Source organism: Nuphar pumila, chromosome 12, assembly GCF_984573655.1.
Source record: "Nuphar pumila chromosome 12, dmNupPumi1.hap1.1, whole genome shotgun sequence".
Classification (NCBI taxonomy): domain Eukaryota; kingdom Viridiplantae; phylum Streptophyta; class Magnoliopsida; order Nymphaeales; family Nymphaeaceae; genus Nuphar; species Nuphar pumila.
In genome coordinates, this window is record NC_143260.1 from 1006407 (window position 1) to 1021535 (window position 15129).

Consider the following 15129-nt stretch of genomic DNA (forward strand, 5'->3'; position numbering starts at 1 on the left):
ATGAATGATAAATGCTAATGCAATAACGATTTGTACTAACGAAGACAAAGTTGTGCAACGATGATTACTTAAGAATGTTAAACATTACAACGATTTACACTAATGAGAGTTAAATGCTAAAGCGATAATGATTTATACTAAGGAATACAAGATCCTGCAATGATCATTACTTAAGAATGTTAAACATTAGATCAACTTATACTAATGAATGCTAAATACTAATGCGATAACGATTTATACTAAGGAAAACAAAATCTTGCAACGATGATTACTTAATAATGCTAAACATTTCAGCGATTTATACTAATGAATGATAAATGCTAAAACGAGTATAAACAATTTTAAACTCTTTACCTCATTTAATTGTAAACCATCTAAAATGAACTTAGCATTATCCTCATTGACATTTATTGTAGCCCACCGACCAATATTGAGAAAACCATAAATCGCAAGGCCATACTGAGGACGCATGGCGATAATATGCTCCCACGTTCGGGCCTAAAAAAACAATATATTAGTACGACTATAACCTTCAATGATCTTAGGCTATAACTAGTAAATATGTAATAAACAATTACCATGACAAATGGCCAAACCCTCCGATGGTTTTTGTACCCTTACTCGCACGGTAAAGTTTATTATACAAGTGTGCGAGCATAGCAACACCCTATGCATAGTTGTCGACTTCATCTAAGTTTTTTAAGAACTGCAGACACATGTAACTTAACCTCGAACCAGACAAATCCGAAAATAAAGTAAGTCCAAAAAAATAAACAAGAAAGTTGCACAACTCTTAGTCAGCTATTTCAGATACACATATAGCAGATCGACCTTCGTATTTATTACGGAAAGAAGAAACTTTCATCGATGGAAAATTGCTTCCAGCAGAAATACATTGACCCCAGTCCTCCATCGACATTCCTAGAAGAGCGGTGCACTTGTCTTTTGCGTTATAGTTTGAATCTCGTGGTAGGACAACACTTCCATGACACTTAAGACCCGTACTCTACATCACATCTTTTAGGGTCATGGTGATTTCAAAACCATCAAACTAATGTGTTCGTCTTATGATTCCATTTATTAACCAGATGGGTCATGGTGTTACAACACGTTTCAAAATAATGTTGGTCCAGAAGGCAGCCGAAGTGCATATTTTGTAATCGGTCTTTCTAATATTCACTCAGTTGTCAATACCACTACAAAATTACAGGCCACTGATACCACCCTTTAAGCTTTTCACCTAGTGCTCTACTTCTCTTCTGACTTCATGTAACACAAAATAGCATATTATTCGTATTAAATCATAATTAGTTCCATGTGTACATCTACATGTTGTTGTACACAATAATCACTATATATAATAATCGTTGTACACTCACTATCACTGTAATCGTATACATAATAATCGATATCAAAATAATCATTATACTTAGTAATCGCTATACATATGTCATAATAATCACTATATATAGTAATCGCTATACATAATAATCGTTGTCACAGTAATCACTATACATAATAATACCTATCACAGTAAATTGTTACGTAATCGTTATACGTACTAATCGCTATTACGATAATCATTATACATAGGTCACAATAATCGCTATACATAGTAATCACTATAAATAATAATCGCTATCACAATAATTGCTATACATAGTAATCGCTAGACATAACATAGTAAATCATAACAGACATGAGTGATTTACATGCCTTGGTCACACTTTTGTCCTCTTCATCCTCTGCCTTTCTTGTTCCCCATTCATTCTCTCCTCATTCTTTGCCTTTCTTGTTGCTCCTTCGCTCTGTCGCCTCCCTCATCTGCTTTTCTACTTCTTCATTCCTTTGCTTCTTCGTCTTCCTCCTCTTCTTTTCTACTTCTTTATTCCTTTTTCTTTCGTTCTCTTCCTCCTCCTGTTTTTTCCTTTTCCTTTCCTTCTCTTCTTCCTTCTTCTTCCTTTGCCTTTCCTTCTCTTCCACATCATCTTTCTCCTTCATTCTCTTTCTCATCCTCCTCTCCTTCCTTTGCATTTCCTTCTCCTTCTCTTTCTCGTCCTTCTTCTCATTCCTTTGTCTTTCCTTCTCTTCCTCATCATCTTTCTTCTTCATTTGTTTTTCATTTTCTTTCTCATCCTCCTTTTGCCTTTCCTTCTCTTCCTCGTCCTCCTTTTCCTTCCATTGCCTTTTCTTCTCTTTCTAATCCTGATGCTTCTTCATTTGCCTTTCGTCTTCATCATTTGCCTTTCTTTTTCTTCCTCCTTCTCATTCTTTTTCTTCAATTGTCTTTTCTTTTCTCCCTTCTTCTTATTCTTCTTTTGCCTTTCCCTTTCCTCCTCCTTCAATTCCCTTTTCTTCTCTTCCTCCTTCTTCTTATTCCTCTTTTGCCTTTCCCTCTCATCTTTCTCCTCATTCTTTATTTGCCTTTTCTATCTTTGCTTTTCATTATCCTCCTCCTCCTTTCTTTGCTTTTCCTTCTCTTCCTCATCCTTCTTCCTTTGTTCTTCATATTTAATATCTGATGGATCAGGCTCCGCATTATAAAATTTCAATGCTTTATCCCTGTCATTATCATTCTCAATCTTCATTATATTTTGGTACGTTTCATAATGCTCATATATATCAGACTGACGGATAATTTCTCCAGTAGTAATCCCCTCGAACGACGAAGACTTTATTGTCTTATGAATTTTAGTCATTGTTAACCTGCACAACACATAAATTTAACCGCAACATTATATGTTACAACCGCCTCCCCAAGTATATATTATTACAAATTATCACATTCGTTACATAATCTCCAACATGACAAATCGTCATAATATTTGGCTCTACAAGTAAACATCATTGTAATATTTAGCAAACTTAAGTACAAACCGATGTAACTTCATAAATGCACATCGCTACTCCATCAAATGTATAAATCGTTATTGCTTCAAACGTACAAATCACTATTGATTTAAATGTATAAATTGTTCATTCTTCAAACATACAACTCGTTGTAGAAATCACACCCTTCATAAGTACATATCGTTGTAACGTTTGAGCTTCATAAATAAACATCGTTGTACGATTTAACAAACTTAAGTACAAATCATGGTACCTTCATAAATCATAAATACACATCGCTACTGCTTCAAACGTATAAATCGTTACTGCATCGAACATATAAATCGCCACTGCATTAAATGTATAAACCATTGCTGCATTTAAATGTACAAATCATTGTAGAAATTTAGCCTTCATAAGTACATATCGTTGTAATGTTTGATCTTCATAAGAACAAATCATGTTAGTTATTTTTTGACGCCTAGAAGGTGGATATGTACAAATCTATTTATTTTAGTATAAAAATAAATGTTGTTTAACATGAATAGTACAACTAATTGTAAGATTTAGCATTCAAATTTACAAACCGATTTATTTACACAATGAAACTTTACACGAAACTCATCGAAATGATAAGAGTTTTGGTAATCCGACAGTGAAGGAGAAACACCAAGAAGTAGATGCAGCCGATGGTGACAACGATGCTCGCAAACGGCGGCAAAGAGTGCTCCGACGATAGCAAAGAATGTTTCGACAATAACAAACAACGACAAAGGATGCGTCATTAAAGAAAACTCCTGTTACGACATATGTGTATCCTCAAAGGATGATCTGACAGCAGTACAGGAGTTTATTGCTTAGGGCGAAAAAAAAAACTTTTGAACTTTGAAGAGGTTAGATCATCCTCCTTTTTTTACATGAAAGATATTTCGAATATTTTTATGACAGGAACGGGAAAAAGATTATTAAGTATTTGGAACTGCATACGAGGCCCCCACGTGCTCATATAAGCGGCGCTCAGGGGGGGGGGGGGGGACAGATAACCTGCTTGGCTCCTTTGATTATCGACCAATCGAAGCCCTCTCCCCAACCCTAACAGTCACCAACTGCAAATCCTAACAAATCTGGATTAGAGCTCTTCGTCTGGTCGGAGACGAAACATGCCTCTGATATCCGCCGCCTTCAGTATCCTTCGCCCCGAAAAACGGATGGTCGAACCACCAAAAAACGCGGCTCTTCCTTTGAGGTTCCGCCTCGAATCGAAGAACTCGTTCGGAAATCTCCCTCCGAAACCAGGCAACACGAGAAATTCCCGGCTTCTGGGCGGGAGAAATTTATTTTCTAGGGTTTCCTTCTCCAAATCGACGGATAACTCACCGGAAAAGGTACGCCCATCCCTTTTATTTCTTAGAGCTCACTCAGAGCTGATTTTATACGTTGATTCGTATAATTATATCCCGTAGTTTGCTTATTCATTTCGAAATGTTGTGCATTCCTAATTTTTACAGTTTGTCTGAAATTTGTGCATTGTAAGTACTAGTATTCCAGCTATCGTTTAAGAGGATGTGCGGGTATAACGTTTTTTTCCCTTTAACCCTGTTTTTTGTCATCTATATTGCATACTATGATCCTTACAACAATTATATTTCAGATTCATGGGATGAAGGACTTGCAGATTTTTAAATCATGGGATGTTCCATGGGACTGGTTGACTGTCTTGTACGTCATGATGCCATATTTGCTGAGGTAAGTCTTGTATGTCTCTTTTGCAGTACTAATGGACCACTGATGAAAAGTTTAGATATGGAACCAACTAAGGATTAGGAGCTTGCCGAATGACGAGTCAAAGTACAGCCTTGTAAAAGCATTGACAAATCAGAAACCGAAGTCAGTTTAGTTGGACGTGGTTCTTGTCCACAGACTCTCTTTTGAAGCCGTGTGAGGCACATGGCTTGTTTGACAGCGTCAAGTTTTCACCAAGTCAAATTTGGCCAAACTCAGGTCTTTGACAGGTGGATATTCATAGGACGACCTAATCTTGCTCGAGGTTCAATTCGTCAGCTCGTGTCTATGCAAGGATCGGCTGAACTTGACGAACAATCTCAAGACTTGCCTTAGCTAGATGAGACTTTTCAAGCCCTTCCCGAGTAAATTGAGCCTAAACCGTATTTTCCTGTGTAAACTAATTCTAAAAAAATGAAAATGTGAATATATGTACTTTTTCTTCAGTCGGCCTCATTTCCGTTAGAGTGATGCTTGGCAAGTGTATGCTTGTTTACCTGAGTCTTCAAAATATGCATTAATTGATCCAACTCAATCATGTCAATGCTGAAGGTTGATGCCTGGTCACCATTAGGCTATGCCACACTGTCAGTTACCATTCAAAATAATGGATCGGAAGGGATTTTGGAGGCCATTGATTCTTCTACAAATATTGACGTCATCACAAGATAATTTCATGGACTACTACTGTTTAGTGTTCTAAGATATCAGGTTATTTTAGAAAATGGACTACTGGTTGTTGGTAAAAATGTTTCTTGCAAATATTTTCTCTGTTCCTCTTGCATGATTGATGCTTGCAGGCTGGCATGCTGGGTAACACAAAGGCTTGCCAAAAATTTAATAGATACAATTTTGTCAGGGGTCATGATGGTCCTGGTTGCATTTTGAGGAATTAGTTAGAGTTTGGAGGAGTATGTGGGACCTTAACCATTGTAATATAATCTTGGATTAGTGGTAGTCATTTGATAAGGTGTTATAATCCAACGTGTGTATTGTTATGATGAACCCCAAAGAAGGTTGATTATGGTAACAGACTACAGGCATCTCTTTGTTCTACCTTTTTGTCCAATTCTTTTGCCCGCTTACTTGGTTCTCCATTGGAAGTGTACTAGTGGCCTGGTTGTTGACCTGTGACTGCTCTCACACTTCGTGGCGGGAAATGTGATGGCTTTTGGCTTTTTTCCCTGCTTCTATGATGAATATTGTGGTTACTTTTTCATCACTACAGCATTCTCAATCTCCCATCACCCATCATCTTTCCCCTTGTCCTGTCTCCTGAGTGGCCCACCCCAACCCCATAACCCAAAAAAGACGGATGAAAGTAAGAAAGAAAGAAGCTAAAATTTGATCCAAGATCATTCTTTTTTAACAGCTATCTCGTGTGGAACCAGACTTAGTAGATGATGAAATTGGATAGATCCAATAATTGAAGACTGATCAAACCCACCGAGGGCCTGATATTAGTCTGGGAGCTATTAGTTTCCTGGTTGTTAATGGAGATTGAGACATGGAGTGTGGGGGTCTCGATAACCTTACCACAAGATTCTTGCTAATTTATACAAGAGGCATTTGACCATAGTCACCATACTTACTGGTTTCTATGTAGTGGAATAAGCACTGCGTATCCTATATGAGCATTTCAGGGTCTCCGTGCACCTAGAATTTCAGAGTCGGTACACATAGTGTCCATCCAGGGACTGAAATAGAAACCATCCATTTTGCACGATATTTGAAAACTGTTAGGGATGTGAATTTTATTGTAAGTTTGATTTTTGTCAATCTCATTCCATCCTCATGACTTTGCATGTGATGTTTCTATGGGTGCTAAATTTATCAGCATATCTTATGACCACATTCAAAAACAAAATGTCTTTGATTATGCTCTTGTGTGCACAGTTTCTTTAGCATGCATGCTCTTAATAAGCTGCTGACAACAGATACAAAAAATGCACGTGCAGTCAGGAACGCAATCTACAATGTGTCCTGAGTGTGTGGAATGTGGATGATAAAATAAACCTACTTGTAGACTAGTTCATACAAACCAAAATCTACAATACAAATCCACAAACTGCAGGCAAAAAATTGAGTCTTGAAATATGATGGAGTAAAGCAGCAAACAGCTTGCCAGTGTGTCATCATGGGCATTGCTCTGGTTGGCTAATGCTATATAGATTCCCATCCCTGTAAGCGCTAAGGATGTTTTGTCAGCATTTTCTTGACAGGAATCGTGGAATCAACAGGTCTAACAGGGGATTTACAATTGTATTCTCAAAAGGTGAATGCTATTCCAGGGAATGCAGATGAGCTGGCAACCAAATTGTTCATGGATCAATTGTATGGTCACTTTTACATCCATTTCTGTCTGAAAAGCTTTGGTGCTGTTCTTATTTTAAGACTTATAATTATTTTCTGTCCACTGCAGATTGAAAACGGTGGTTAAGCTTTCCAGTATTTATGCATTTGTTAGGCCTCATCAGCCATTTCCTAATGATGTATTTTCTTATAGTAAGTTTCACTTGTAGAAGCCACAAGCCTATGAAGATTAGATACCTCCTGCTTTTTTCCAGCGGTCTATAATACTTGATTGCTATTACGATAGTGGTTGTTTTATCTTGCTATGTTTGGCAAAAGTTTCTTGATAAGCAAATCTCTTACATTTGAATCAGCGTCTGTTTTTGGTTCATTTCTTTGATTTTGTATGGCATGCACATTACATTAGATCATATACATACCATAGTTCACTTACTATACTGGAGGTATGTGAATCTAGCATGATGAGGCATTTGAATGTATATGGCACTCTAAATTTTGGCTTTATGTGATTGGGAGTATTCTAATATAATTAGTATGATTTATTTTTTCACCTCCGTCATATATCTTGGCAGGATGGGCAAAGCCATTTGACTTGCACTGTGGTTGGGTTGTGTGGGGAGGCTCAGGTCTGTTAATTGCAACAAGTACTGTTTTCCTTATAAGGGCTTTCCTAAGTGGTTCAAGTGCTGGTCACATGCAAAATGAGGTTTCAATTATTTCTTTATGCACATATTCCGTTTTCTCTTATTTCGTCTCTGGGATGGGTATGCTCTCAAGCTAATCTGCGCTTGCTGCCCTATCCAGTTTGGTTACTCAACGTATCAGATTAAGTTGTTTTTTACCTACAGCCTGTTTGGGCTTAGTGGTAGACCTATCGTTGGTGGCATGTTTTTGGTTTAAATATTTTGTTGTTGCCTTCCATCTTTATAAAAGGGAAAAACCATTCGAACCACACGGCTATATATCCCACCCTTTTTCACATTCATCAGTGTGAGTAAGAATTGCTATTTATGCTGTTTCAGGCTGATCCTTTGCTGTGGCTGTTACCATTTATTGGTACATCAAACATCAGGTCTTTAGTATTATACTTGCATATTTACCTGTACATAGTTCAGATTATATGGAGAATGCATCTTTATACCAGCTAGGATATTCCATATTTGAAACAGATCAATAGTATTGGCTGTTTTGACATTGCCTGATTCTACCTTGCAGTACTGCTTGTGTACTCGGTATGGTTGGAATTTTAGCACCACTTTGTGAAGAAACATTATACAGGGGTTTTTTGATGGTGTCTTTGACAAAGTGGTGAGCTTTTGTTTTGGTATTTTCCGCATAGGCTCTCTGAGAGATAGTAAGGAAGCTCATAATAGCTAATAGCCTAATTGCATAATTAATCTTACGATATATTCTGGTGTAACTGTTAGGTTACCGGTGCCTGTATCTGTGCTTCTCAGTGCAGCCACTTTTGCACTCTCACATCAATCCTCTGGAAAGTTCCTTGAAATATTTACTTTTGGTAAGTTCCTATTTATGTTTGCACAATCTTAATTTTTAATCTATGAAGTAATACCCGATTAGACATGTTACCTATCTGGTCATAGTGCTTCATAGCCAAGGCTTGTGGGACTGTAGGAAGCATTTGATCCTTGTCATGTTTCTCTTTGTGTGGTGCTTCATTGGTAAGCTACAGAACTTGCAATTAGTCTTATGGTGGACTAGCTGTTCCTGCCATGGTCTATACAAGGAAATCAAGGTGGTGGCAGTGTGGCCGAACATGAACACACAACTTTGGTAATGCATAGTGACTGCCTGGTGGACATGAATACCATGTAGGGGGCATATGGTTGTCCTTTTGTTAAAGAAGATAGCTAGACTGTAGAAAGTCTATACAGCTCAGCAGGGATCGCAAGTTTCATAACATGGTCAACTCCCACTGATGAGCCAAAAGCACAACCACATTGATCTCCTATGTGATTGTTTAGCTGTTTTTTTTTGTGATGGCATTTAGTCTATGTCACATGGATATGGCTGCGGATATGGGGATACAACATTTTTTGGGAAGTTTCCAATATGACTTGTATCCATGTGACATCGAATTTACTTATTGTCCCTTGTTAAAGAGGATAGCTAAACTTTGTTAGACTATGTAGAAAGTCTATACAACTCAGCAGGGATCACCAGTTTCATAACATGGTCAACCTTCATTGATGAGCCAAAAGCACAACCACATTGATCTCCTGTGTGATCCTTTAGCTGGGCTTTTTATGTGTTGACATTTAGTTTTATTTTTTCGTGCACCTGTATTTGGTTATAATATAACTGTTATACCTCAATGCATATGCCAGCTTGCAACTTTATTATTTGGATATGTGATCATAGGTGTGGTTCTGGGACTTGTATATGCTCAAACAAGAAACCTTTCTGCAGCAATTACAATGCATGCATGTTGGAATGTGGGTGTCATTCTCTTGTTGACATTCCTTCAAGTAAGCTGTTCTGGTGTAGCACCTGTATTCCTTTGAAGTATATTTTGCTGTTGCTAAATCTGAATGTCAGTGTTAACCCCGTGCAGCTGCAGGGTTACAATATCCAAGAATATGTTCTCTGACTTTGTGAATGTAATGCTTCCTGAACGATTTTCCCCTTTGCATCGACAGAAGCTGGGGGAATCCTTTCTGACCTAATCAGTCATTATTGGGTAATTTCCAGGATTTAATGAATATATGTTTTGGAATTTTCTCCTTGATGTGTGTACGTTTGATGCACAAACCACCATGCTTATTGTTTCAGGATTCTAGGAAGCTTGTTTAGTCTTAATGTCAACACGTACATGTCAGTCAGCAAAATTCCATATATTGCCAGAAAAGGTGATTCATAAATCTACGCACATGTGGAGCACATTAGAATGTGAATCTCAAATCGATCTCATATTTTTATAGGGAAAGAAATAAAACAATCAAGTTGCTTAAGCAATTTTCTTGTTTTAATGTAATGGATTTGTTGTTTTTATTTTTAACTCGTGAGATTTTCTTTCGGTGATTATCTTTTATATTCTCTTAAAGTTCTAAGGAAAATAAAATATATGGTTTTCCCTTTGCAAGCTCTTGTACCAGCAAGTTTCTTTTTTTTTAAGCAATTTGTTCTCTAGAAACTTAGATGTTATATATGATTTTGTCTTTCAGAAAGAATTTGCAGTTTGTTGTAAAATTTCACAATTTTAAAACAAGTGATACTGCCACATTCCCCTGAATATTTAGAACAGCTTGATGAACTAGTCCTTGTTGAAGTTTTTCTCATCCATTATTGCTTTGAGTGTCTTCACATGCCAGTTGTGGATATGGTTACATAGACTTTTGATACATAAGACCCTATGAAAACGTGCAAGACTCACGTAAGTCCTTTGATTTTTCCCCTTTAACAAGAATGAGAAGATGTGATTGTGAATTATAAAATAGCAAAATTGTCAAGTAGAACCTCAATAGTTTTTGACCTTTAGATGTCTACAACGGTCATGATTGTTGTCTGGAATTTTTTTGTCCCCACCCCCTCCCCCATAAAGAGAGGCTTGTTTAGAAGAATAACAACATGGACTTTGCCTTCTTGCAATCAATCCTCATCGCAGGGCTTGCCTTGGTCGGTACAAGTTAATGCTACATCTAGAATAGCAGGTTCTCCTGTTCCGATGGAAAGCAAAAAAAAAATGGATTGGAAGGGATGGAGGCGAAGGTATCAGAGGGGAAGATGACCTTCACCCGTGAGCCCTCTTTGTGGGGAGGGAAGAATCTGCTAAGATGGCTCCTCCAGAGTGAGAGATACTTTCGGCTGCAAGGAAGGTCAAAGAGTGGCTGGGAAGGAAGCCTTACTGTGTAGTAGTTTGTTTGAAACTTCTGATATTATAGGATAAACTATAAAATGTGTCTTCTAATATTTCATGTGTGTGTCTTGCGTGAATGTGTCTTTTCTCCTACTACTATGGGCATGATTGGCCACTTGTAGGAACACAAATCCTTTCTAATCTAAATCTTTAATTTAGAGGTGTGAAATCAAGAATGACAGTTGGCCCAGATGGTATACCTATCGAGGCTTGAAAATGCTTGGGAGAGAAAGGTTTAGAATGATTGACAAATCTTTTTAACAAGATTTGGTGGACAAATAAGATGCCTAATGAGTGGATGAATAGTACTTTGGTGCCTCTATATAAGAATAAGGGTGATATACAAGATTGCACAAACTATCGTGGTATAAAACTCATGAGTCATACTATGAAACTTTAGGAGAGAGTGATTGAGTCTAGGTTGAGGAAGGCTGTCATGATATCGGATAATCAATTTGGTTTTATGCCTGGAAGATCAACTATGGAAGCTATACATCTTCTTAGACAACTTATTGAGAGAAATAGAGAGAGGAACAAAGATTTGCATATGCTTTTTATTGATTTGGAGAAGGCATACGATAAAGTACCTAACGACGTTCTCTGGTGGACAATGATGAAGAAATGTGTTTCTCTCAAGTACATTAGTATAATTAAAGATATATATGAAAGAGTAGTAACCAATGTCCACACTTGTGGAGGGATGACAACCAATTTTCCTATAACGGTTGGGTTACATCAAGGATCTGCTTTAAGCCCTTTCCTATTTGCTATAGTGATGAATGAGCTTACGAGATCAATTCAAGAAAATGTGCCGTGGTGTATGTTGTTTGCTGATGATATTGTTTTGATTGATGAGTCTAGAGTTGGGTTAATGCTAAGTTATGGAGCCAAACATTAGAAGTAAGAGGTTTTAAGTTGAGTAAGAGTAAGACAAAATATATGGAATGTCAGTTTAGTAAGCAACGAAGTAGTGATGGGAATATAGTGAAGCTTGGTGAGCAAGAAATACCGGTGGATGATTGTTTCAAATATTTGGGATCTATCTTTCAAAAGTATGGAGAAATTGACGGAGATGTAAATCATAGGATAAAGGTTGGGTGGATGAAATGAAAAAGTGCAACTGGAGTGTTGTGCGATCGTAGAATGCCATTGCGGTTGAAGAGAAAGTTCTATAGGACGACTATTAGGCCTGCTTTACTATATGGTATGGAATGTTGGGCTGCTAAGAGACATCATATTCAAAAAATGAGTGTAGCTAAGATGAGTATGCTTAGATGGATGTGTGAAAATACAATAAAAAATAAGATTCAGAACGAGGAGATACGTAAGAAGGTAGGCGTTGCACCCATTGAAAATAAGATGAGAGAGAATTGTTTACGGTGGTTTGGACATATTCAGCGAAGGCCTAATGACGCTCCAGTTAGAAGGATGGGGAAATGGGAAAATATATTAGTTAAAAGAGGTCGGGGTAGGCCTAGGAAGACATGGATGGAGATGATATGAAAGGATATGAATGCTTTGAACCTCACCGAGGACATGGCATTTGATAGAAATGATTGGAGGAGAAGGATTCATGTAGAAGACCCAGAATGATTTTATTTTTTTAGTTCATATCGCCGACCTCAATTGTTTTGTGATGAAGGCGTTGTTGTTGTGTGTGTGTGTGTGTGTGTTGGGGGGGGGGGGGGAGGGGGCGCTTGGAATTAAAGGAGATCAATGGTGAGCTATTGAAATTAAAATTTGGGGAATTGACATTGTGGATAAAGAGAACCCCAAGAAGGAATAACGGATCAAAGATCTGGAAATTTGGACTACCTTTGGAATAAAGTATTGGATATTATTACAGCCAAGAAAGGTTGGGTTGCTAGGATCTGAGCCAGTAGATCCACAGGTAAATAAGGATGCTGTAGCTCTCCCAAAGGGAAGGACTACAGTCTTTAGAATGAACTCCCGAGGCTTTTGACTTGGGGAATGGAGGAGTGAATCCCTTTTTAATAAGGCCTGCATAGAAATATGCCACTGACCTGACTAAAGCTAAAGCTAGAGTAGTATTTATGTCATTCACAAGAGGAGCTAGCTCCTCATGAGATAACTGTATGATTCTCCAAGGTAAAAGAGCACCTGATTGGGGGTAAATTGTTGGTGAATAAATAGTCGCTTAACATGTCAAAAGTGGTTCTCCGTGATGGTCTGCATTAGACATTTGATGCTAGAGCTCCTAATATCTCTCTGATCATGGCTTTATTCTGATCGGATTAGTGACTCGGACACCAAGAGCCCTGCAGTATCCCCTCAACCAAATTTAAGTCTCTAAAAGTTTGGTACTCAGTTCTACTTCATATTCTGTATCTATCAGCTTATTTTTACTCTCAGTGCAGTAAAATCAATCAACCGTAATATCGCAGCAGTGTAAAGGGCAATAGCATCAGCTACTGCTGAGGTCATGTGGATATAACATTTATGGATCCACCTTGATCAACCGATACCCTACCCAGCTGATGTAGCATCATCTATTTCATCGACAAATAAACAGAAACGAACAACCTCCTCAATGCGGATGGGAAATTTTTTTTTACATAAAATTTTTAACTCATAAAACCCACTAGCCTATAGCCAGTAATGAGGTTCCGCTGTTAGTAGGAATGGGAGGGAAAAGAGGGCACATGGCATGATCTGGTCGTAGATTTCAATGATCAAGATTGGCATATTATAGGGCCCATCATATGCTATATTACCTGATTCCTATGTGTAAGGTGGGTTGGAGGATTTTATCCTTACTGATATCAAGGCTCCTATGTTTACATTAAAACTCTAACATGCCCAAAGTGTGCATTATTGTTTAGTGCAATAAGATGGTGCGGGAGAATGCAGAAATAAGATTGGCGCCCAAGGATCAATTTGTCAATGCATAAGCTCAAGTACACTTCTAAGCTCATAAGAACAAGTTGTCTATTATGCATAAGGATTTACATGAGTCGATTTGGATTCAGCTATGGAATCAGATATATAGTTCTATACCAAATCAGGATTTCAATTTTTGACCGGATATAGGTTCCTTTACTGACTCTGACCAAGGTTCAGTTCGGGAGCTGGTTGCTGGGATGGGAGTTGAGGATTTGGGTTTAAATTTGATCAAACTACCACAGTGGTGGTTGTTCGGAAGAATGACATTGATAAAGTTGTAAGTATCGTATCCTAACCCATATCGGTTGGGTTCAAAATAAGAATACGTATTCTATCGTTAAAAAATCCTAAATTATTTTTTTTTAAATTTAGAAAAAATAAAAAATAGCAAAAAATTGAAAAAATCATAACACATGAAACAATGATGAAATGCACAAAATGCAACCACAAAATCACATATGAAACATTGATGTCTCTATGAGCTATATAGAACATCATCAATCATCAACTATCTCACAAGAATAATGTGAAATATTAATATATTGCAATTAATAACATGCCACAAGATTCATACTTTCATATTACATAAACAAAAAACAAAATAACCAAGTTTATGAATGCTTAACCGTTATGTAACCAACTTTTTTAAAAGTATACCATCAATCATCATTATTATTATTATCTTCTTCACCTCCTTCCTCAACATTCAAATAATCTCCAATGTACGTGGGCTCTTCGTCATCTACTTCCTGAGCTCCTTTCATGTTTATTCACTTAATGTCCTATGCTTCTTCTTGAACCCTTGCATCCAATACATCAAAGTTCTTCAACCTAACGAGATCAAATTATTCTTTATATCTCCTTGATGATAGCTTTTCTGTTTGCTTAAAAGGATGGCATGAAAAGTAAAATTAGTTGGGTTTGTATTCATAAAAAATATTAAATAAACACATGAATATGATAAATAAACTTTATAAATTTATATACCTTTGCTTCAGTCGTAAGTTATAGCGAACGTACATGAGGTCATTGAGCCTTTTGTGATTCAATCTATTTATTCGTTTTGTATGTATTTGTTCAAAGACATTCCAATTTCTTTCGAATCCACTTGAATTACATGTTTTACTTAGAATGCAAATAACAAAAGCTCTCAATTGGAATATTGCTTTCAAACATGGTCTACCACATGTTTGAAAAAGAAAAAGAAAAAATGAGAATTCAATAGCACAATAACTGATACAATCATATAAAACATCATAAGTAAATAACAATATAAAATTAAAAATGAAATAAACTAAATAAATTATTTGGATGCATCGTGGTATGGTTTCGCACTGCTGCAATTCTATCCATAATATACAATGCATTGTTATAAATTTTAATTTGCTTATGAATCTGGTATTGAATGCCATAACTAGGGTTTA

General features: G+C 37.1%; 1 protein-coding gene across 1 annotated transcript; it reads left to right on the top strand.

The window, feature by feature from the left end:
• The first annotated feature begins 3890 nt into the window (after positions 1-3890).
• On the top strand, positions 3891-9806 carry LOC149819578 (uncharacterized). The gene is made up of 10 exons (XM_089982438.1): positions 3891-4214; positions 4481-4575; positions 6820-6945; positions 7034-7116; positions 7497-7630; positions 7947-7996; positions 8140-8232; positions 8352-8443; positions 9307-9413; positions 9500-9806. Exons 1-10 carry the CDS (start codon positions 3990-3992, stop codon positions 9533-9535), a joined length of 1041 nt encoding a protein of 346 aa, XP_089838564.1. The 5' UTR covers positions 3891-3989; the 3' UTR covers positions 9536-9806.
• The last annotated feature ends 5323 nt before the right edge of the window (positions 9807-15129 follow it).